General features: G+C 38.2%; 2 protein-coding genes across 26 annotated transcripts in view; both read left to right on the top strand.

Annotated features, from left to right (window-relative positions):
• LOC127689377 (uncharacterized) overlaps window positions 1–22,337 on the top strand; it is a 175,510-nt gene that overhangs the window by 103,700 nt on the left and 49,473 nt on the right. The window lies entirely within an intron of this gene.
• Window positions 1–22,337, top strand: part of LOC127689375 (nucleolar and coiled-body phosphoprotein 1-like) — a 568,994-nt gene that overhangs the window by 527,474 nt on the left and 19,183 nt on the right. For 24 of the 25 annotated variants that reach the window (XM_052188987.1, XM_052188989.1, XM_052188990.1 and 21 more), the window contains 3 exons: window positions 11,155–11,210; window positions 12,058–12,082; window positions 14,637–14,738. The exons of the other annotated variant lie outside the window; for it this stretch is intronic. In XM_052188987.1, the coding sequence (XP_052044947.1) occupies window positions 11,155–11,210; window positions 12,058–12,082; window positions 14,637–14,738 (183 nt within the window). The remainder of the gene's footprint in view (window positions 1–11,154; window positions 11,211–12,057; window positions 12,083–14,636; window positions 14,739–22,337) is intronic. 25 annotated transcript variants of the gene reach the window in all.

Below are 22,337 nucleotides of genomic sequence, written 5' to 3'. Positions count from 1 at the left end.
TATTGCTTGAGGTCAGGGATACTGATTCCCCCCAGACTTTCTTTTGTTGCTGAGAATAGTTTTAGCTATCCTGGGTTTTTTGTTATTCCAGATGAATTTGATAATTGCTCTTTCTAACTCTGTGAAGAATTGAGTTGGGATTTTGATGGGTATTGCATTGAATCTGTAGATTACTTTTGGCAAAATGGCCATTTTAACTATATTGATTCTTCTGATTCATGAGCATGGGAGGTTTTCCCATTTTTTGAGGTCTTCTTCCATTTCCTTCTTCAGAGTCTTGAAGTTCTTGTCATACAGATCTTTCACATGTTTGGTAAGAGTCACCCCAAGATACTTTATACTCTTTGTGGCTATTGTGAAGGGGGTCATTTCCCTAATTTCTTTCTCAGCCTGCTTATCCTTTGAGTATAGGAAGGCCACTGATTTGCTTGAGTTGATTTTATAACCTGCCACTTTGCTGAAGTTGTTCATCAGCTGTAGGAGTTCTCTAGTGGAGTTTTTTGGGTCACTTAGGTAGACTATCATGTCATCTGCAAATAATGATAGTTTGACTTCTTCCTTTCCAATTTGTATCCCTTTGACCTCCTTATGTTGTCTAATTGCCAGAGCTAGTACCTCAAGTACAATATTGAAAAGATAAGGAGAAAGAGGGCAGCCCTGTCTAGTCCCTGATTTTAGTGGGATTGCTTCAAGTTTCTCTTCATTTAGTTTGATGCTGGCTACCGGTTTGCTGTATATTGCTTTTACTATGTTTAGGTATGGGCCTTGAATTCCTGTTCTTTCCAAGACTTTAAGCATGAAAGGATGCTGAATTTTGTCAAATGCTTTTTCAGCATCCAATGAAATGACCATGTGGTTTTTTTCTTTGAGTTTGTTTATGTAGTGGATTGCATTGATGGATTTCCGAATATTGAACCAACCCTGCATTCCCGGGATAAAGCCTACTTGATCATGGTGGATGATCGTTTTGATGTGTTCTTGGATTCGGTGGGCAAGAATTTTATTGAGTATTTTTGCATCGATGTTCATAAGGGAAATTGGTCTGAAGTTCTCTATCTTTGTTGGATCTTTGTGTGGCTTTGGTATCAGCGTAATTGTGGCTTCGTAGAAGGAATTGGGTAGTGTTCCTTCTGTTTCTATTTTGTGGAATAGTTTGAAGAGTATTGGTGTTAACTCTTCTTTGAAGGTCTGATAGAATTCTGCACTGAAACCATCTGGTCCTGTGCTTTTTTTGGTTGGAAGACTTTCTATGACTCCTTCTATTTCTTTAGGCATTATGGGATTGTTTAGATGGTCTAGTTGGTCCTGATTTAATTTTGGTATTTGGTATCTGTCAAGGAAATTGTCCATTTGCTCCAGATTCTCCAGTTGTGTTGAGTACAGGCTCTTGTAGTAGGATCTGATGATCTTTTGGATTTCCTCAGTTTCCGTTGTTATATCTCCCTTTTCATTTCTAAGTTTGTTAATTTGGATACTTTCTCTGTGCCCTTTGGTCAGTCTGGCTAAGGGTTTATCTATCTTGTTGATTTTCTCAAAGAACCAGCTCCTGGTTTTGTTGATTTTTTGTATGGTTCTCTTTGTTTCTACTTAATTGATTTCGGCCCTGAGTTTGATGATTTCCTGCCTTCTACTCCTCCAGGGTGAAATAGCTTCTTTTTGTTCCAGGGCTTTCAGATGTGTCATTAAGCTGGTAATGTATGCTCTCTCCATTTTCTTTTTGGAGGCACTCAGGGCTATGAGTTTTCCTCTTAGCACTGCTTTTAATTGTGGCCCATAGATTTGGCTATGTTGTGTCTTCATTTTCATTATGTTCTAAAAAGTCTTTAATTTCTTTCTTTATTTCTTCCTTGACCAAGGTATCATTGAGTAGAATATTGTTCAATTTCCAAATGTATGTGGGTTTTCTGTTGTTTTTCTTGCTATTGAAAACCACTTTTACTCCATAGTGATCTGATAGGAGGCATGGGATTAGTTCGATCTTCTTATATTTGTTGAGGTCTGTCTTGTGACCAATTATATGGTCGATTTTGGAGAAGGTACCATGAGGTGCTGAGAAAAAGGTATATTCTTTTGCTTTAGGATACAATGTTCTATATATATCTGTTAAATCTAATTGGTCCAAAGCTTCAATTAGTTTCATTATGTCCCTGTTTAGTTTCTGTTTTCCTGATCGGTCCATTGAGGAAAGTGCAGTGTTGAAGTCACCACAATTATTGTGTTAGGTGCAATGTGTGCTTTGAGCTTTAATAAAGTTTCTTTTACGAAAGAGGGTACCCTTGCATTTGGAGCATAGATGTTCAGGATTGAGAGTTCTTCTTGTATTTTTCCTTTGACCAGCAAGAAGTGTCCCTCAGAGTCTCTTTTGATGACTTTGGGTTGAAAGTCATTTTTATCTGATATTAAAATGGCTACTCCAGCTTGTTTCCTGAGACCATTTACTTGTAAAATTGTCTTCCAGCCATTTACTCTAAGGTTGTGTTTGTCTTTGACCCTTAGGTGTGTTTCCTGTAAGCAGCATCCTGTCAGTTAGTCTATGTCTTTTTATTGGGGCATTGAGTCCATTGATGTTAAGAGATATTAAGGAATAATGATTGTTACTTCCTGTCATTTTTGATGTAATTTTTTAAATTTGATTGGTTAACTTCTTTTGGGTTTGATGAAAGGTTACTATCTTGCTTTTTCCAGGGTGAAGTTTCCCTCCTTGTATTGGTATTGTCCTCCTATTATCCTTTGTAGGGCTGGGTTTGTGGATAGATATTGGGTAAACGTGGTTTTTTCATGGAATATCTTAGTTTCTCCATCTACAGTGATTGAGAGTTTTGCTGGATATAGTAGTTTTGGCTGGCATTTGTGTTCTCTTAGAGTCTGCATGAGCTCAGCCCAGGATCTTCTAGCCTTCATAGTCTCAGGTGAAAAGTCTGCTGTGATTCTGATAGGTCTTCCTTTATATGTTACTTGGCCTTTTTCTCTTACTGCCTTTAATATTCTTTCTTTGTTTAGTACATTTGTTGTTTTGATTATTATGTGACAGGAAGTATTTCTGTTCTGGTCCAGTCTGTTTGGAGTTCTGTAGGCTTCTTGTATATTCATGGGCATCTCTCTCTTTAGGTTAGGGAAGTTTTCTTCCATAATTTTATTGAAGATATTTGCTGGCCCTTTAAGTTGTAAATCTTCACTCTCATCTATGCCTATAATCCTTAGGTTTGATTTTCTCGTTGTATCCTGGATTTCCTGGATATTTTGAGTTACAAGCTTTTTGCTTTTTGCATTTTCTTTAACTGTTGAGTCCATGGTTTTTATGGTATCTTCAGCATCTGAGATTCTTTCTTCTATCTCTTGTATTCTGTTGTTGATATTTGCATCTATGTCCACTGATTTCTTCCCAAGGCTTTCTATCTCCAAAGTTGTCTCCCTTTGAGTTTTCTTAGTTGTTTCTACTTCTGATTTTAGATCCTGGATGGTTTTGCTTAGCTCCTTCACTTGCTTGTTTGTGCTTTCCTGTAATTCTTTAAGAGATTTTTGTGTTTCGTCTTTCATGACCTCAGCCTGTTGACCAAAGTTCTCCTGTATTTCTTTAAGTGTTTTTTTGTGTTTCCTCATTATTGGCTTTTGTATTCTCCTGGATTTCTTTCAATGATTTTTGTGTTTCCCTTGCAAGGGCTTCTAACTTTTGATCCATTTTCTCCTGAATTTCTTTAAGTATGTCCTTCATGTGTTCCTGTACCAGCATCATGACCAGTGATTTTAAATCCAAATCTTGTTTTACTGGTGTGATGGGGTATCCAGGACATGCTGGTAAAGGAGAATTGGGTTCAGAGGTTGCCATATTGCCTTGATTTCTGTTAGTGACATTCCTGCGTTTGCATTTTCCCATCTAGTTCTCACTGGTGTTAGTTGGTGTTGTCAATGCTTGCTTACCAGTGCAAGCTGCCCCTTCCCAGGTGGCCTCTGGTGCACAGCTTACCTCCTGCACTGCCTGGAGACAGGGTGTTGTTGTCCAGGCTGTTCAGACCCAGAAGCAGACACCTGAAGGCTCCTGCTGGGGCCTGCTAGATTCACCAGAGCACAAGGATTTCTCCCAGCTGGCCGCCCGGAAGCCCCACTTGCCTCTTTCAGGACCTGGAGATGTGGTGTTGCCGCTCAGGCTGATCTGGATCCGGAAGCAGAGGTCTGAGGGCTGAAGTCCTGAGGCCTCAGGACTGAAGCCTAAGATCTGTGCCACAGGAATGAGCTGTGCTGTGAGCTCCCAGACTGCCTCTGGGTGTACACCAGGTCTCCCGCACTTCCTGGAGACCAAGTGCTGTGGCCCAGGCTGTTCAGATCCGAAAGCAGGCACCTGAAGGCTCCTGTGGGGCCCGCTGGATTCACCAGAGCACACCGACTTCTCCCCACTGACCGCCCGGAAGCCCCACTTGCCTCTTTCAGGACCTGGAGATGTAGTGTTGCTGCTCAGGCTGATCTGGATCCAGCAGTGGAGAGCTTGTTTCTATTTTTTGAGACACGGTTTCTCTCTGTAGCCCTGGATGTCCTAGAAATCTCTTTGTAGACCCGGCTAGTCTCGAACTCAGAAATCTGCCTGTCTCTGCCTCCCAAGTCCTGGGGTTAAAGGCGTGTGCCAACACTGCACGGCGGCCCTGAAATTTTGACAGGATTCAATAGTGCTAAATTCTATTTGTTTCTTAATGTCTAGGATTTGGCTGAAACGACTCTAAACAGTTTGGTCTCTTTTCTGAACAAAAGGAAGCAATAGATGAAGGAAACAAAAGAACAGAAAGAACACCAAGACTGAATTGCATCCTGTATCCAGAGTGATGCAAGCTTCAGCACAACATAAGTAACTTGCCTTCTTTTTTTAAATTAAATATATTCATTATTTACATTTCAAATTATTTTCCCCTTTCCTGGCCCCCCCCTCCCCAAAAGTCCCATAAGCCCTTTTCCCTCCCCCTGTTCCCCAATCAACCCCTCCCACTTCCCTGTCCTGGTATTCCCCTGCACTGCTGCATCACGCCTTTCCAGGACCAGGGGCCTCTCCTTCCTACTTCTTGGGCATCATTTGATATGTGCATTTTGTCTTGGGTATTCAGAGATTCTGGGCTAATATCCACTTATCAGTGAGTGCATACCATGTGTGTTCTTTTGTGATTGGTTTACCTCACTCAGGATTATATTTTCCAGATTTACCCATTTGCCTAAGAATTTCATGAATTCATTCTTTTTAATAACCGAGTAGTATTCAATTGTCTAAATATACCACATTTCCTGTATCCATTCCTCCGTTTAGGGAGATCTGGGTTCTTTCTAGCTTCTGGCTATTATAAATAAGGCTGCTATGAACATAGTGGAACATGTGTCCTTATTACATGCTGGGGAATCCTCTGGGTATATGCCCAGGAGTGGTATAATGGGGTCCTCCAGTAGTATCATGCCCAGTTTTCTGACGAACTGCCAGACTGATTTCCAGAGTGGTTGTACCATCTTGTACCCCACCAGCAGTGGAGGATTATTCCTCTTTTTCCATGTGCTCGCCAGTGCCTGTCATCTCCTGAGTTTTTGATCTTAGCCATTCTGACTGTTCAGAGGTGAGATCTCAGGGTTGTTTAGATTTGCATTTCCATAATGACTAGGGATGTTGAACATTTCTTTAGGTGCTTCTCAGCCATTCGATATTCCTCAGGTAAAAATTCTTTGTTTAGGTCTCTACCCCATTTTTAATAGGATTATTTGGCTCTCTGGAGTCTAACTTCTTGAGTTCTTTGTATATATTGGTCATTAACCCTCTGTCAGATATAGGGTTGGTGAAGATCTTTCCCAATTTGTTGTTTGCCGTTTTGTCCTATTGACAGTTCCCTTTTCCTTACAGAAACTTTATAATTTTATGTGGTCCCATTTGTCAATTCTTGATCTTAGAGCATAAGCTATTGGTGTTCTGTTGAGGAATATTTCCCCTTTGCCCATGTGCTCAAGGCTCTTCCCCATTTTTCCTATTAGTTTCAGTGTATCTGGTTTTATGTGGAGGTCCTAAATGCGCTTGGACTTGTGCCTTATACAGGGAGATAAGAATGGGTCAATTTGCATCCTTCTACATGTAGACTGTCAGTTCACCCAGCACCATTTGTTGAATATGCTGTCTTTTTTTCCACTGAATTCTGTTAGATCATTTGTCAAAGATCAAGTGCCATAGGTGTGAAGGTTCATTTCTGGGAGTTCAATTCTATTCCATTTATCTACCTGTCTGTCCCTGTACTAATACCATGTAGTTTTTTTTAAAATCACTATTGCTTTGTAGCTATATTTGTATTTAAAATCACAGCTCATAATGCTGATAGAGCATCATTCCACTCACTTAATGAAATACAGGAGATCACAAGTAGCAGGGAGAAGCCCTTATGAACTACAGGAAAGCACACCAAAACAGGTGAAGGAATTGAACAAAACCATCCAGTATTTAAAATGGAGGCAGAAACAATAAAGAAATCACAAAGGGAAACAACTCTGGGCATAGACAACCTAGAAAATAAGTCAGGAGTCATGGATATAAGTATTAACAGCAGAATACAAGAGATAGAAGAGAGAATCTCAGATGCAGAATATACCATGGAAAACATTTAAACAACAGTCAGAGAATATGAAAAATGCAAAAAGCACCTAACAGAACATCCAGCAAATCCAGAACAAAATAAGAAGACCAAACCTAAGGATTATAGTTATAGAGGAGAGTGAAGATTTTCAACTTAAAGTACCAGTAAATGTTTTCAGCAAAATTATAGAAGGAAACTTCCCTAACCTGAAGTAAGAGATGCCCATGAACATAAAAGAACCCTACAGAACTCCAAATAGTTTGGGCCAGAAAAGACATTCCTTCTGTCACATAATAATTAAAACACCAAATGTGCTAAAAAAGGAAAGAACATTAAAAGCAGTATGGGGGAAAGGTCAAATAACATATAAAGGAAATCCTATCAGAATTACACCAGACTTCTGGCCAGAGACTATGAAAGCCAGAAGATCATGGGCAGATGTCATACAGACCCTAAGTGAACAAAATGCCAACCCAGGCTATTATACCCAGCAAAACTCTCAATTACCATAGTTGGAGAAACCAAGGTATTCCACGACAAAAAATAATTTTCACAATATCTTTTTACAAATCCAGGTCTCCAAAGGATAATGAATAGAAATCACCAACAAAAGAAAGAAAACTACACACAAGAAAAAGCAAGAAATTAATAATATTTTAACAAAAATAAAAAGAGAGACACACAAACATAACTCCACTTCTAATAACAAAAATAACAGGACACAATAATCACTTCTCCTTAATATCTCTAAAGGTCAATGGACTCAATTCTCCAATAAGACATAGATTAACAGACTGGATATATACTTATGTAGGACCCAACATTTTACTGCATGCAGGAAACTGAATTCAGGCACAAAGACAGACACTACCTCAGTCAATATCTGTTGAAGGTGACAGTAGCATAAGCTAACCTCCTGCCAGCTGTATCCTGGAAATACCAGTTATGCCACAAAACCTGTACAATTATGTGTTTATAGTTAACCAGGCCGTATATGGAGAATATGACCCTAAGAGAGTCTCTCTTCAATATTTGTATGAGTTGTTCTCAGGATCTATGGGATGGAAGCTTGGTCTCCAGTATGGCACTGTTGAGAGCTGATGGAAACTAGTTAAATCATGAGAGATTCTACCTCAGAAATGGATTCATACTATAGAAAAAGAGAGGGCATGATATGGCAGGATTAAGTTAACACCTGTTGGATTGTGTAGTTAGAAGTGGGCATACCTGCCCTGGACTTGTACACCCTTTCCACATACCTGGTACCCTTTCTGATTTTCTGAGAATATGTGAGTCAGAGCACTCTTCTAGGATATTAGCCAGCACAATACTATGTAGACATTTTAGCTATTAGAATCATGAGTCAAATACCATTTTTCTTTCTATATTGTCCCAACATAAAGTATCTTAAGAAATAAAAGAGAAATTATCAGTGTTCTCTATCATGGAATTACCAGAATAATGATCAAGAGCTGTTAGTGCCTGAGTTTCTCAATCTGTGAAGCTGGTAAAAGTGAGTAAAGTCTGGGGCTAGGGAGAGGGCTCCGTGGTTAAGAGCATTTGCTCTTCTTACAGAAGACCTAGTTTAGTTCCCAGTATCCATATGGTGCCTTATAGCAATCCTTAAAAATCAGTTCCAGGGATCTGGCATCCTATTTGTGCCTATACAGGCATATGGCACAAATGCAGTACACATACATATATGCAGGCAAACCATTCATATGCATAAAACAAAAATAATAAATAAGTATTCAAAATTAAATGAACTCTATTGCAGAAAGGAGAAGAGATTGTTGGCGAGGACTCCTAGAGGTCTACTTGTCCTAGGTTCAGTGTTCCCTCCTATATTTAGGTGATGAAACATCTCAGAGTCCTTCCAGTAAATTCTTTTTTCATTGCTGAGTAACCAGATCAAATCAAATATAACAGATTCAAATTCAGTGCTATTGGAGGAATAAGCTTTGCCTCTACTGAGGAAAATCTTGAGAGATGGAACAACCATGAAAAAAACACTGCTCACTGTGGAACATCAAGATGACAGATGCAATGTGCTGGGTAAGTAAGTTGACAGTGTTTTCTCACTTGCGGATCGTAGTTTAGATGCAAAGAATTAGTGATGAGAGGTAAATTTTATCATTTCATTGTGACTATTTTAATCTGCCACACTTGGAAACTATGGAGGAAGGAAAAAGTGTAAGGGCTCAAGGCAATGGTTGCAAGTACATAAAGCATCTACTTCTATAATTATCCTGGCCTGTATGAAATGTCAGGAAGAGATACTTGTGTTCCTCCCTTTCATACTGAACAGCTTATACAGTGGATGCCAAGAATCTCAAGGAACAAGCTCCTTGGGCAAACCAGGACTAATTTTCTGGCAAGAGACTTACACACTATCATATCACATTTCAGGAGAGACTGAAGCTCAGAAGGAGGAAATAACTTGACCAGCACTGTCCAGCTATAGATACTTCTTGACTTTGTTTAAACTAAACATCATAGGATTCTGAGGATGGTATAGGTGGAGGAGTCAACAGACCTTTGTTCCTCTTCCCAATGTATCACCACTTACAGCATCCACTGGCCTTCATAGGGTGCCCTCTTGTGTTGCTCAATGGGAATGCAAAAGAGAAGTCAGGGCAACCTTCATGGAAAGCAGGCCAGTGGGGTTGAAGCTGGAAAAAAAGAAAAAGATAAGAAAAGAATTTATTAATCTTTCTTTGTGCCGTCTTTTTTATTTTCTGCTTTAATTGTGTTGAGGTTTGGTCTGTTGCTATATATTGTAGTGATAAATACTGGTTCTCATTTTGGAGCATGGCAAGTTATACCTGAGGATAGTGACAGGGTATAAATTTAAAATTTCAGGCCTTTTTTGGGGGGGTACTAAAGGATCAAAGGTGTAGAAACCTCCAGTTAATTTTCACTACAGCAATCATGCCTTTAATAGAACTATTGGGAACAGGTAGACAAACAAGACTGGTTGGGGCTGTCTTGGTTACTTTTCTATTTTCACCATAAAACATGAAGACCAAGTCAACTTGTAAAAGAAAATATTTAACTTAGAGGATGAAATTTCAGAGAGTTAGAATCTATGGACATCGTGTCAGGGAGCAAAGCAGTAGACAGGTAACATGGCACTGGAGTAGTAGTGGAAATCTCACATTTTGATGAGAGAGAGAGAGAGAGAGAGAGAGAGAGAGAGAGAGAGAGAGAGAAAGAGTTCTGTGAAGTCATTTAGGCAGGGTTCTTCAGAACTGTATCAACAGATGAGAGAACACATTAAGTTTGTAGTTGATCATTCTTAGCATTCTGGCATTTATAATAATCCACACTGTAGTCCTGAACTTGTATGAACAGACTTGCCTAAGTAGCAGATGTTGGGTGTCATGTTATGGATTATGAGGTCACTAGGCAAGTTCTGTGACTTATTGCTGACACGTATCTAGTTATGTTCAGGCCTGAGTACTGAATGCCAGTATACATTGAGAGTTTGCTTGAGAGCAGACGTATACTAATTAGAGAGAGAGAGAGAGAGAATAATTTTCGAATTTCGTATAATGGGGAACTGCTGCGACACGCGCGGTATGATATTACTAGCCATTAGGTGTCTTTGCTTCAACTAGACTGGTTAATATTTCTCAAAATATTTTGTTTAAATATTTATAACTGCTCTATGATTAGAATTATGTTTTAGTATATAATTAATATATAATATGTGATATATAATTTATAAAGTATATAATAATATATAAACATTGTTTATACATTAATTTATACAGAGTTTAATAAATTAATTATATATGAATTAATTATTATATGTTAGTTCATAAATAATTTATATAATTTATAAATAATGATACATAAATATATAATTATATATTATAGATTTTAGTCTACAAAGTATTTTGAATTTAGAATTTAATGTGTGTTTGTATGTATTCATGATTCTATATATGTGTTTATGTATGCTTGTATTTCCTCCCTCAAGACCGTGCTTTATAGACATCCCTAAATATAAATACTGTTACACTATTTTATAAACATACTGAGAAATAACTAAGATTCTATTTAGTGAAATTATTGATCTCAGAAACTTGGAGAGGCTTTACAGTAGTAGGAAAAAATTATGTTATAAATCTCACAATAGAATGTGTATCTATTTTCATTTTTCAGAAACATTCCCTGTCATTTTCTTACTAGGCATACTTTATTCACAAAAATATAGGTGTGTCTTTTCTATGTATGTGAAACGTTACAGTCTGGGTGGTACATATTCCATATTGAGCAATTGAAATATACAATTTATGGTTTATCCTGAACTTATGCTGTAGACCAGGCTGGCCTGGAACTCAGAAATCTGCCTGCCTCTGCCTCCCAAGTGCTGGGATTAAAAGTGTGAGCCACCACTGCCCGGCTCTTTTTAGTTTTCTAATTTTTGCCTATACTTACCATCAGGGAAGACAGCCCAGTAGTAGCCTAAGTCTAATTCCGTGACTCAGTACCCTTTTCTCCATGTCAAAGATGCTTGTGTAAATAAGTAGTGCCATGAGCTGACAGTTACTTTCTCTCCCTCTAGTTCTACCTGTACATACACCTGCCACACCCTCCTCAAGTGTCGAATCCTCATCGAAGGTAAGAAGCCCTTTTCCTGTATGTAAGAAAAAAGTCACTTTAATGATTCCCTCATGTTTGTATGGCTATCACACTTGAAAAAATAAAGTTGATAAGGTGTATCATGAGCAAGCATTAAATAGTTTATTTAGGAACAGAAAGAAATGGAATTATATCAGATTGGTGATTTAATAGAACTATGTCAGGTAGTGACATTTGAGTCACTTTGTGGCAGGCTGTCTTCTAGACAATAGTGTTCTGCTTTAGATACCAATATGTAAATTTTAGTCAGGATGTGACAGGCATATCATTCTTCTAGACTTGAATGTTTATGTAAGAGTTCATTCCTTTTATGTCCTCTAGAGACTGCAGTTTAGGTTGAATTTGATTATGTTCCCCAAAGATGGATGTGGAGGAAGCATCATATATCCTAGCATGGCACGTTAAGATGCCAAGAACTTAAGATATACGGGTGCATGCAAGTGATTGGAGTGCTTCATAAAAAGCGGCAGTATCACTAGATGTTAGCTTTACCATATTGTAATGTAGCTCAGCTAACCTTCAGTAGAAACCAATGCATAGGGTTGCCTGATATGGCATTTAGTCAGCAAATGTGTGGAAAACACTAGTTTTGTCACAAACTAGATATCTGGAGGTATTCTGTGACAGTATCACATAATATACTAATACAGAACATTTCACCTGATTCTCTATTAGTCAGTAAGTGTCAGTAGATTAGTAAGAGACTAGATTAGCATGCTAGTCTTTGGTGCAATTATGTCTTGCCAAGAGGTAAACCAAAGAGTTGTACAAACAGAATTCAGCTTAATCTAAGTCTCTTAAATATTTTCTTTCCTGTATATTGCAGGTGGAATCTAGAAAAGGCCGGAACAGTATGTATTCTGTAGTCTCTGAAGACCTGTTAATTGTGTTAATACTAGTTGTCTTTTGTCTGGTTGTACCACAATGAGCAAATCAGCATGCATTGATTGAAAGTTGGATGTTTATTCAAAAACAGTGATGCCTCAAGTGAGAAATTGTAGCCATGTGTCTATAGCTGCTACTTCCAGCTGTGACCTCTTTAATTTGGTGTTTTGTGTACTAGGCTGCATCTAAATCTATCTTATCTACACAGATATCCATGTTACTCAACCCAATTTTCAGGGAAAAGGTTTTTCAAAAAATAGGATATACAATTTACTTATGTGTTTAAAGTTCACCACAGTCATATGTGGTGGGTTGATTTGTATTTTCTAGACATGTGAATTAACCAAGATTAATAGGAAGTGATGAAGATTTTTAGATATGCAGAACAGATTTAACACCATTGAGGGCATAAAACAACCCAGGAAAGATTTTCCAGATTTCCAACTCTGCCTGCAATAACTCAAAGCTACAGGAATCCCAAACATTGTCATGGCTACCACAGTGCTTAGAAGGTCTGGGCAGTGTAATTTACCAGCCTGCAGACATTAACAAGTTTAATAACAAAATCCACATTTTGGTGCAGATTACTAATCCTGTGCTGATCACTACATTGAAATTGGTTACATGTGTTTGAACTGGGTTCATGCTAGACTTGGTTGGTTCCTTCTAGTAAAACCTGGTGAAAAGCTTTAAAGGGTTGACAATCTTAGCATGAACACAAAGAACAAAACACCTAAGGCAAAGCATTCACTAAGAACTGCAGTCACCACCTAGATGCTGTCTACTTTTTTTTTAAAGAATATAGCATTTTTGTTTTGATTTTGGTTTTTCTTTTTGAGACATGGTTTCACTGTGTATCTATGACTCTACTGAAATTCAGTCTATCTATCTATCTATCTATCTATCTATCTATCTACATATGCATACATATATACATACACATCTTTATGACCTGGACCTCACATAGTTCCATCTGCCTCTGACTACAGTGTACTGATAGAAAGGAGTCCACTACCACATCCATGGAGTGCACATGAAAAAGTGAGGTACAGTCCAGGCTCCAGGAGGCTTTCCTCTCAGTAGTGTCAGTCTCCACATTTTAAGTGTGAATACTGAGAAGATGTTTTCAGCAGTGAACCACATGGCTCAATATCATTCCTTCCAGTGTTTTCTGCATAGCTTATCTATAGTGTTAGCACATTGCCATCCTGTGGTTTAATTAAAGGAAACAAGTGTGAGAATATGGACTGGAGCTTCATCCCAGTTGGTTCAGTACATGTTTAGCATGTCCAGGACCCAAAGTTTGTATCCTAGTTCTGTATAAAATGTGCCCAAGATGGCTCAATCCTATTAATGTTTATCCTAGAGAAGTGAAGGAAGGAAAAACATAAGTTCAAGGTCATTCTTTTCTGTAGAGTGAATTACATTCTAGACTAGAATAGAGACCTTTCCTGAAAACAACTTTTAACAATATAGTGAGAAGGTAGGACTGGTGAGGGAGGCATGATCAGGCATTGTGCACTCTCACTGCCATGGAGTCATTACCCATATCTAAGCAGGAACTAAGAAAGGCCAGGCAGATAGCCAATGAGGATGTTACCTACAAAGTGATGTGAACACACACTGCTTATTATATTACCAATACACCAGGCTGGTGTTCTTGTCAGTTCATGATGAGGACATGTCCAGGTTTGGCTGGTTGAAAGGATGTTTTTATTCAGCCCAACCATAGTATGACACTTAGGTTTTGAGTAACTTTCAAACTGAGCATTTTTAGAAAATATCTCAAAGTGGTCTTCTGATCAGCGAATCACTCACTGAGTCAGGTTGAAGTCCCGAGAGGAAGACCACATATTTCTACTAGTTAGGGCCATCCTACAGCTTCTTAAGTAAAGCGTGAAAATACATACATTCCCTCTTGCCCATGTGTAATCAACTGAAACCTATGCTTCCTAGATTCATTCATATGTAGGTGGTTCTTCTGTCATTTAAGAGACACCACAAAGCAATTCTATGTGCTTTTCCTTGAGGGCTAATTCTATGTGCTTTTCCTTGAGGGCTAGCTGTGTCTCTCTCTCTGTGTGTATGTTTCTGTGTGTGTGTGTGTGAGTGCATGTGTGTGTGATTGTATATCCATATGTTTTGAACTAAGACTCAGATATCAAGTATATACCATTGTAGTGAATACCACTCAGAACTGAGAGTGGATAAATTTCAGTGTTTATGTGGCTCTAAGAGAAATATTCTTTTTCCATATCTCTTTATTGACATGAAGTTATGACTTACCTAGTCCATCAGTGTAATGCATGCTGGTGTGCACAGTGTACTTAGTGATCTTTCAAAAGCACCACTGTAACTGTCGTGATGTTTCCAATGAATGTTCATCAGAAGGAATGTACAAACTTAGAACCATTACTGGTTTTCTTTTGTTTGTTTTTTTATTTGGCTTTGTTGTTTGTTTGTTTGTGCCATGAAGCTGAGATAACTTGTCTCTTCTTAATGCATTCCAAATATTTAAAGTCTCGAGGAATGTCCATCACAAAACGGCTGTTCACTGGGATATTGAAGAACCTGAAGCCCAAGCTTCCACATCCAGGGAGAAACCACAAATTAAAATCAAAGGTACTGAGGAAATAGAATAATTTTATTAAATTATGTCCAGTTGTTGTAGATCATAGGTATAATACGAGGAAAACAAAGATGAGCAGCTTAGAAACATTTTCTTCTGTAGAGGATATTAATTTCCATACTTCATTAGCTTAAATTCAACCACAGAATTTAAAAATAGATATAAGACTCACTGTTCTCATTGAGTAGCAAGACAGAAAAAGTGAGCTCAGTCCTGTGTGCGTTACTGTTACTTCAACTGCTGCAGGCAGGACCAGGTGAGCCACCCTCTCTATCGCCTGTTCCCAGACACGTGCAATGTGGATGGAGTCAATGCCAATTGTCTCAAGAGTGACCCTGTGATTATCAGAAGTGTCGAGAATGAAGACAGACTAGGAATTAGATCCCAGCATTTCTTGTCTGATCCCTCATTAGTTGGTCCCTGGAGTGGTGTGTTAAATATTGGAAAAGAATAGTAGAAACAAGGAAATGGCAGGAGGGGCAGGAGGTTTCTGTGAGGTTTTCTTTTCCTTCTTTCAAAGGCACTCCCAGCAGCAGTGGTCGAGTGTTCCCCTCGCTCCACATCCTCACCAGCATGTGCTGGCCTGTCAGTTTATCTTTATAAGGTAGAATCTCTGAGTTGTGATTTTCACTTCCCTATAACTAAGGACATTGAACATTTCTTTAGGTGCTTCTAGGTCATTCAAGACTCCTCTGTTGAAAATTCTCGGCTTAGCTCTGTGCCCCATTTTAATTTTTTGAAGATTTATTTTGATTTATTTTATGTATATGAGTACATTGTCTTCATGCACGCCAGAATAGAGTATCAGATCCCATTACAGATGCGTGTGAGTTACTATGTAGTTGCTGTGAATTGAACTCAGGAACTCTGGAAGAGCAGCAGCCAGTGCTCTTAACCGCTGAGCTGCCTCTCTGTTCCTGTACCCCATTTTAAAATTGGGTCATTTGGATTGTCGGTGTTGAGCTTCTTGAGTTCTTTATATATTTTACATATCAGCTGTCTGTCAGATGTAGGGGTAGTGAAGTCTTTTTTTCCAATCTATAGGCTGCCAATTTGTTCTCTTGACAGTGCCTTTTGCCTTATAGACACTTTACAATTTCATTAGGTTCCACTTATTAATTCTTGAACATATTGCCTGAGCCATTGGTATTCTGTTCTGGAAGTTGTCCTCAGTACTGACGAGTTCAAGGGTATTCACCACTTTCTGTTTTATTTGATTAAGTGTGTTTGGTTTTATGTTGAGGTCTATGATCCATTTGGACTTGAGTTTGGTACAGGGTGATAAATATGGATTTATTTACATTCTTCTATATGTGGATACCTTTAGGCCAACACCATTTGTTGAAGATGCTCTCCCTGTTTCATTGTATGTTTTTGCCTTCTTTGTCAAAAATCAAGTGTCCATAGGTAGGTGGGCTTATTTCTGGGTCTGTGAATGGATTCCATTGATCAACCTGTCTTTTTCTATACCAATACCTTGCAGTTTTTATTACTATTGCTCTGAAGTATAGCTTGAAGTCAGGGAAAGGGATACCTCCATACATTCTTTTGTTGCTCAGGATCATTTTAGCTATCCTAGGTATTTTGTTGTTGTTGTTGTTTTTCCATATTCAGCTGAGAACTGTCCTTTCAAGATCTATGAGTAATTGTGTTGAAATTTTGATGGGAATTGCACTGAATATATAGATTGTTTTTGGTAAGATTGCCATTTCCACTACCTTAATCCTACCAATTCAAGATCAAGGGAGGACTTTCCACCTTGTGATAAATTCCTCACCTTATTTCTTCAGAGACTTGAAGTTCTGTTTTTTTCTTTTTTCTTTCTTTCTTTTTTTTTGTATTTTTTGAAGCAGGGTTTCTCTGTGTAGTGCTGGCTGTCCTGGAACTCACTCTGTATAGCAGTCTGGTCTTGAACTCAGAAATCTGCCTGCCTCTGATTCTCAAGTGCTGGGATTAAAGGCATGTGCCACCACCTCCCTGCCAAAGTTCTTATATATCTTATATTATTTCCTTAAACCCTCAGAAGTTACTTAAGATTTCACATCCTCTGACTTTTTTATACATTAGGCCACTTTCTTAAATCCTCAGAATTGCCTAGACTTTAACCTTCTCCTTTCCACCTAATTATTTCCTTATATCTACTCTTTTCCTTTTCTTAATGAGAGACCTAGTAGATCTAGGAAAATCCTTGCTTAGTTTTTACATGTGAAATGGACTAATAAGGTGGTTGCAGCTATGGGAGAAGAGCTGGTTGCCTGTTGTTGCTGAGCTGGCAAATCTACAGTTTAAGCTATTCATCAATGTCATCAGAGATCTGAGAAGGATAAATTACAGCAGGAAGTATAATCCAATGCTCTATGTATCAATTAAAATGCCTGAGACCCATTTTATAGATGGCCACCCTACATGGATCATGAGTTGTCCATAGATAAGTTGAGAGAGTATATCTCAGGGCAGCATTAGTCTTCATTTCGCAGGCCCAGCGTATCTGATAGGTTGTGGAGGATGAACATTGGGGACTGACCTTACTTTCTCTTTGGTATCCTGCTTGTCCATAGCTCAGGCTGAGCCCTAGCACCATGCAAGGCACTGGGGTGGTCTTTCCCCATGGTTAGCATTACCACAGTACAGGTTGTGTCTTTTGTTGCTGTGTCCAAATCTTCTTGGAGACCTTGGGAGTCATTGCTAGGATCTAAGACTCTCTGTCATATAAATTTAAACTCTGTACCCCATTTTTAATAGGGTTATTTGGCTCTCTGGAGTCTATTTCAATGGGCTGAGAGGCACCTTAAGAAATGTTCAACATCTTTAGTCATTAGGGAAATGCAAATCAAAACAACCCTGAGATTTCACCTCACACCAGTCAGAATGGCTAAGATTAAAAACTCAGGAGACAGAAGGTGTTGGCCAGGATATGGAGAAAGAGGAACACTCCTTCACTGCTGGTGGGATTGCAGGCTGGTACAACCACTCTGGAAATCAGTCTGGAGGTTCCTCAGAAAACTGGGCATGACACTTCTGGAGGAACCTCCTACACCACTCCTGGGCATATACCCGGAGGATTCCCCAGCATGCAATAAGGACACATGCTCCACTATGTTCATAGCAGCCTTATTGATAATAGCCAGAAGATGGAAAGAACCCAGATGTCCCTCAATGAAAGAATGGATACAGAAAATGTGGTATACTTATACAATAGAATACTACTCAGCAGTTAAAAACAATGAATTCATGAAATTCTTAGGCAAATGTTTGGAACTGGAAAATATCATTCTAAGTGAGGTAACCCATTCACAAAAGAACACACATAGAAAGCAATAAGTGGATATTAGCCCAGAAGCTCTGAATGTCCAAGATATAATTCACATATCAAATGATGCCCAAGAAGAAGGAAGGACAGGGCCCTTGTCCTGAAAAGTCTTGATGCAGCAATGTATGGGGTTACCAGGACAGAGAAGTGGGAGGGTGTTGATTGGGGAATTGGTGGAGGGAAGAGGGCTTATGAGACTTATGGGGAGGTGGGGAACTGGGAAAGGGGAAATAATTTGGAATGTAATCAGAGAATATAGAAAATTAAAAAAAAAAACATCTTAAATGCCATATTCAGCAGATCTCTGACAGGCTTGAGAGCTGGTATCTACCAAACATATATAGGTTCAATAATGCTTGTTTTTAGTTATTTGCTTTAGACTATGCTTTAAAGATATAAAACTGGAGGCTAAATATGCTTACTTCTGAAATTAATTATACCAGCATGTAGCATGATTACAAATGTAGTTGTGAACCTCTTAAAAAATTTCATCATTTATGAGGCAACTATTAACTTGTATTTTTTACAATTATTCTTAAAAATTTACAATAAAAATAACTATTTCTAAACTCTTTTAGTATCAATATAAGACTTTTAAGTGTAGACACTGGGAAGTTTCTTGGTATACTGTCATAGAACATAATAGATGTTTTCACGACACAGTGACAAATAGCTACAGCTTAACAATGTTAGTAAAAACAAGCAGGTTAGACACGCATCTTTAAATGAGTCTCTGTTAACCTGAATAGACCTTAGGACAGGAGAGACATATGCTAAGTCAGATTATCATTCATTAAATTGTTCTAATCCTTTAATATGTAGTTTTTATGTTGTAGTGATCCAAATAATAAAACAAATTTGTAGGTAATCCTAGACTACCACTGTAAAAAAAGGTCTTTAACCTCTAAAGGATTGATAAACTTTTCCAGTTATCAATCTAAACTTTGTTAGACTGCTTAAGGCTATTGTCTTATTGAATAGTAAGACAGGAATTTTTCAGTTTGTAGTGTGTAGCTATTGCTCCAGTTTTTAGTCTTGTATTTATGCATTTATCAAGATCATATGTTTATAAAGACATGATAATAAAATATCTAAACTTTGTTAGACTGCTTAAGGCTATTGTCTTATTGCATAGTAAGACAGGAATTTTTCAGTTTGTAGTGTGTAGCTATTGCTCCAGTTTTTAGTCTTGTATTTATGCATTTATCAAGATCATATGTTTATAAAGACATGATAATAAAATATCTGATAAACTTTAGCCTTATACACTTAAACATTTTTAAAAGCTGGTTTTATTTATGTATTTATTTATTTAACTTTTTATTTTTAAGCCATGTAGTTTTTATTGTTATGGCAGTCATTTGGAAAATTGTTGTAGATGCTAACTGAGGCTTATGGAGGACCAGCTTTCCCCCCAAGGAAACTAAAGCTATAAAATACTTTGTAGTAACAAAATACATTTTAAAAGTGTTTCATCACACATTGTCTATCAGACAACAGTAGAAAACTAAGACCTACAAATAGGTCTTCTTGAGATTGCTTTTGAAGACTAAATTGTTCTTATTAAGACCAACCTTCAAGGATACTAAGATATAGATTTCCATAGCCAACCATACTATATTACAATCTGAGTCTTTGTTTGAATCCATTCCTGAGGTGAACCTTAGGAAAGCAATAGGTTTCTTTTATATTTAATGCCAGCCACTTTAGCGACAGGATCCAGGCGCTACCCACAACCTAGTGAGGTTTGCATGCCCTGAAATAATATAGAGACTGTATTTAGCTGTTTTCTCAAAAGCTTACCTTTCCTCATTTACTAGTAAGCCTGCTGACATTGTCACAGGAATCTTAACTTTAACAAGTGATTTCTCAGTCATTATATGGAATATCTACTGTAGCCTCCTGAACATTTCAATCTCCCTGGTCTAACAAGCTGTTAAATGTTAAACAAAGGTGAGAAAATCAACTCTAAGACAAAGCCTTATAAATCTAAAGGAATGGGAGGGTGACCTCGGGAAGGCTGTGGGGGTGGCACTTTTCTTTTATTAACGGCTAGACAGGAAATGAGGTTTAAAGATTTGAAGGGATGTTGAGGGAAAGAGGAAGAATGAGCATGTAGGTGGGTTTCAGAAACAATACAGGGAAGTTAAAGGCTATACACTGAGAAATTGGGTTTAGTGCTGTTATCAGTGACAAAAGTCAGTCATCCAACATCCTCTATGGTCACTGGTCCATATCATAATTCCCGCACCACCTCAGTGAAGAAGAATACAGTCTTCCTCACACCCGTATGATAAGCTTTGAATGACAAATTTAGGATTTGGTGGCCATCCCCAAGCCATGTCTGCTCATCTTGGTTTCAGACTTCCCCCAGCATCATGGCTACCCATCTCAGGTGGCAAATGCTGAGAGCAGCATCAGTGGTGATGAAACAACTCAACAGTATTAGTGTCCTGTTCTTACTGGGTGCCACATAGAAAAACAGGAGCTTTCTGTGGAAGGGCATTCAAAGAAAGTCCATTTGTATTAGGTCACTATGGTAACGGGACCGGCTCTGTTGACTGGTCATGTAATAACTTCCATAGCACTCGACTGCCTTCTAGTGAAATACTTCATTTCATTTGCCCATAATCCAACCCGTCTCCTGCCCATCACACCTTTAATAACCTCACGTCACATCCTCATTAATTTTTCTACGTCTATATCATAGAGCTTGATATTTTAATATTAGAGCCGGTCATTTTGTTAGCTTGATTTATTGTTTTCCTCTTTTGGAAAGTTCAAACTCTGTTTCTATGTACTATAAATAACAAAGCCTGGCTTGGATTGAGTAACAAAGCTATATTTCAGACTTGGGACTTTGCTGATATTCCTAAGGCCTCAGCCACACCCCTAGGGATGTGATGTCAGAAGAGGTTGGTGACTGAGTTACATGCCTGCAGTCAATCAAGGCCTTATGCTATTCAAAGTATTTCCATGAATGACAAGTTATTAATGGTTCAAAATGAAAGTCAGAACTACAGGAGATCAGATGTTAGTTTAATGGGGACAGTTATTTCTTTTTCCTGTTTCATTGGGTAGGAGATTTTATTTTTTCTACACTTTGGAGAAATATATTACAAGTAATAAATTAAAAATTTGGGTATTCAAGATATATTAATTATTGCCATTGTTGCTATTATTTTAAATGTCATATAACATTCTCTATGATACATCCTAGTTCTAGCGTACTAAAAAGGTAAAAAGAACAAAAGGAAAGAAGGAAGAAAGAAAAAAAATTGGAAGAGAGGAAGTCAGGAAAGTAGGGAAGAAAGAAAAGAGGAGGAGGAAGAAGGGAGGGAGGAAGGTGGGAACAAAGAAAGAGAGAGATAAGTAGAGAGGGAGAGAGGAAAGCGGTTGTTTGGATGCTATCTTAAAGTTTTTATTAGATATTTTCTTTATTTACATTTCAAATGTTATCCCCTTTGTCCCTTTCCATTCTGAAAACCCCCTATCTCATTGCCCCTCCCCCTGATCACCCACCCACCCACTCTTGCTTCTCTGTCCTGGCCTTCCTCTACCCTGGGACATCGAGCCTTCACAGGACCAAGGCTTCTCCTTTCACTGATGTCCGACAAGGTCATCCTCTGCTGGTTTTAAAATAATCAGTTCTTAGTTTTCTTTAAAACTCTAAAAGCTTTTTAAAAGAAGTTTAAAATTTTTCAGTTGTGTGTATTTGCAACACACCAAAATAAAATACCTTTTTAAAAGTTGGAGATACCAAGCATAATCACAATGTTTAGAAGACAACACCAAGTTTAAGAGTGTAAATAATTTAGTGTCTTTTAAATAAATACCAAATGAACTACTTTGATGTTATAATGTTTGGCCCTCCAGGAAGATATGTTCTTGTATACAGATGCATGGAGTTGCAGATTTAATACCTCATCAAAAATTGTTTTAAATCCTCTCTTTTATAAATCTGTTTTTAAGACAGGCATTATGCAAGAATCTTAAAGTATCTCAGGAGACCTTTTTCCTTGGTCAGCTCATGCCCTGCTTTGTTGCCTACTGCAGCTCCACCCCTGAATTTTAAGTTTTTGTTACAGATGTTACACATTCTTAACCATACCAAATAACTTCTAAGCCAATAATCTACAAGCAAGACATACAGACCACAGTAAAGACATGCATTTAAGACCAGTCAGAACCAAATATGCAGTGGCTGTGCTGGGCTCCTGGCCAAGGGGGCAGTGCTCAAAGGGCTATGCCACATTTTCAGTTTTTGTTCTCAATTCAGTTA

Source organism: Apodemus sylvaticus, chromosome 7 (genome assembly GCF_947179515.1).
Source record: "Apodemus sylvaticus chromosome 7, mApoSyl1.1, whole genome shotgun sequence".
NCBI lineage: Eukaryota > Metazoa > Chordata > Mammalia > Rodentia > Muridae > Apodemus > Apodemus sylvaticus.
This window is presented reverse-complemented; position numbering and strand designations above follow the sequence as displayed.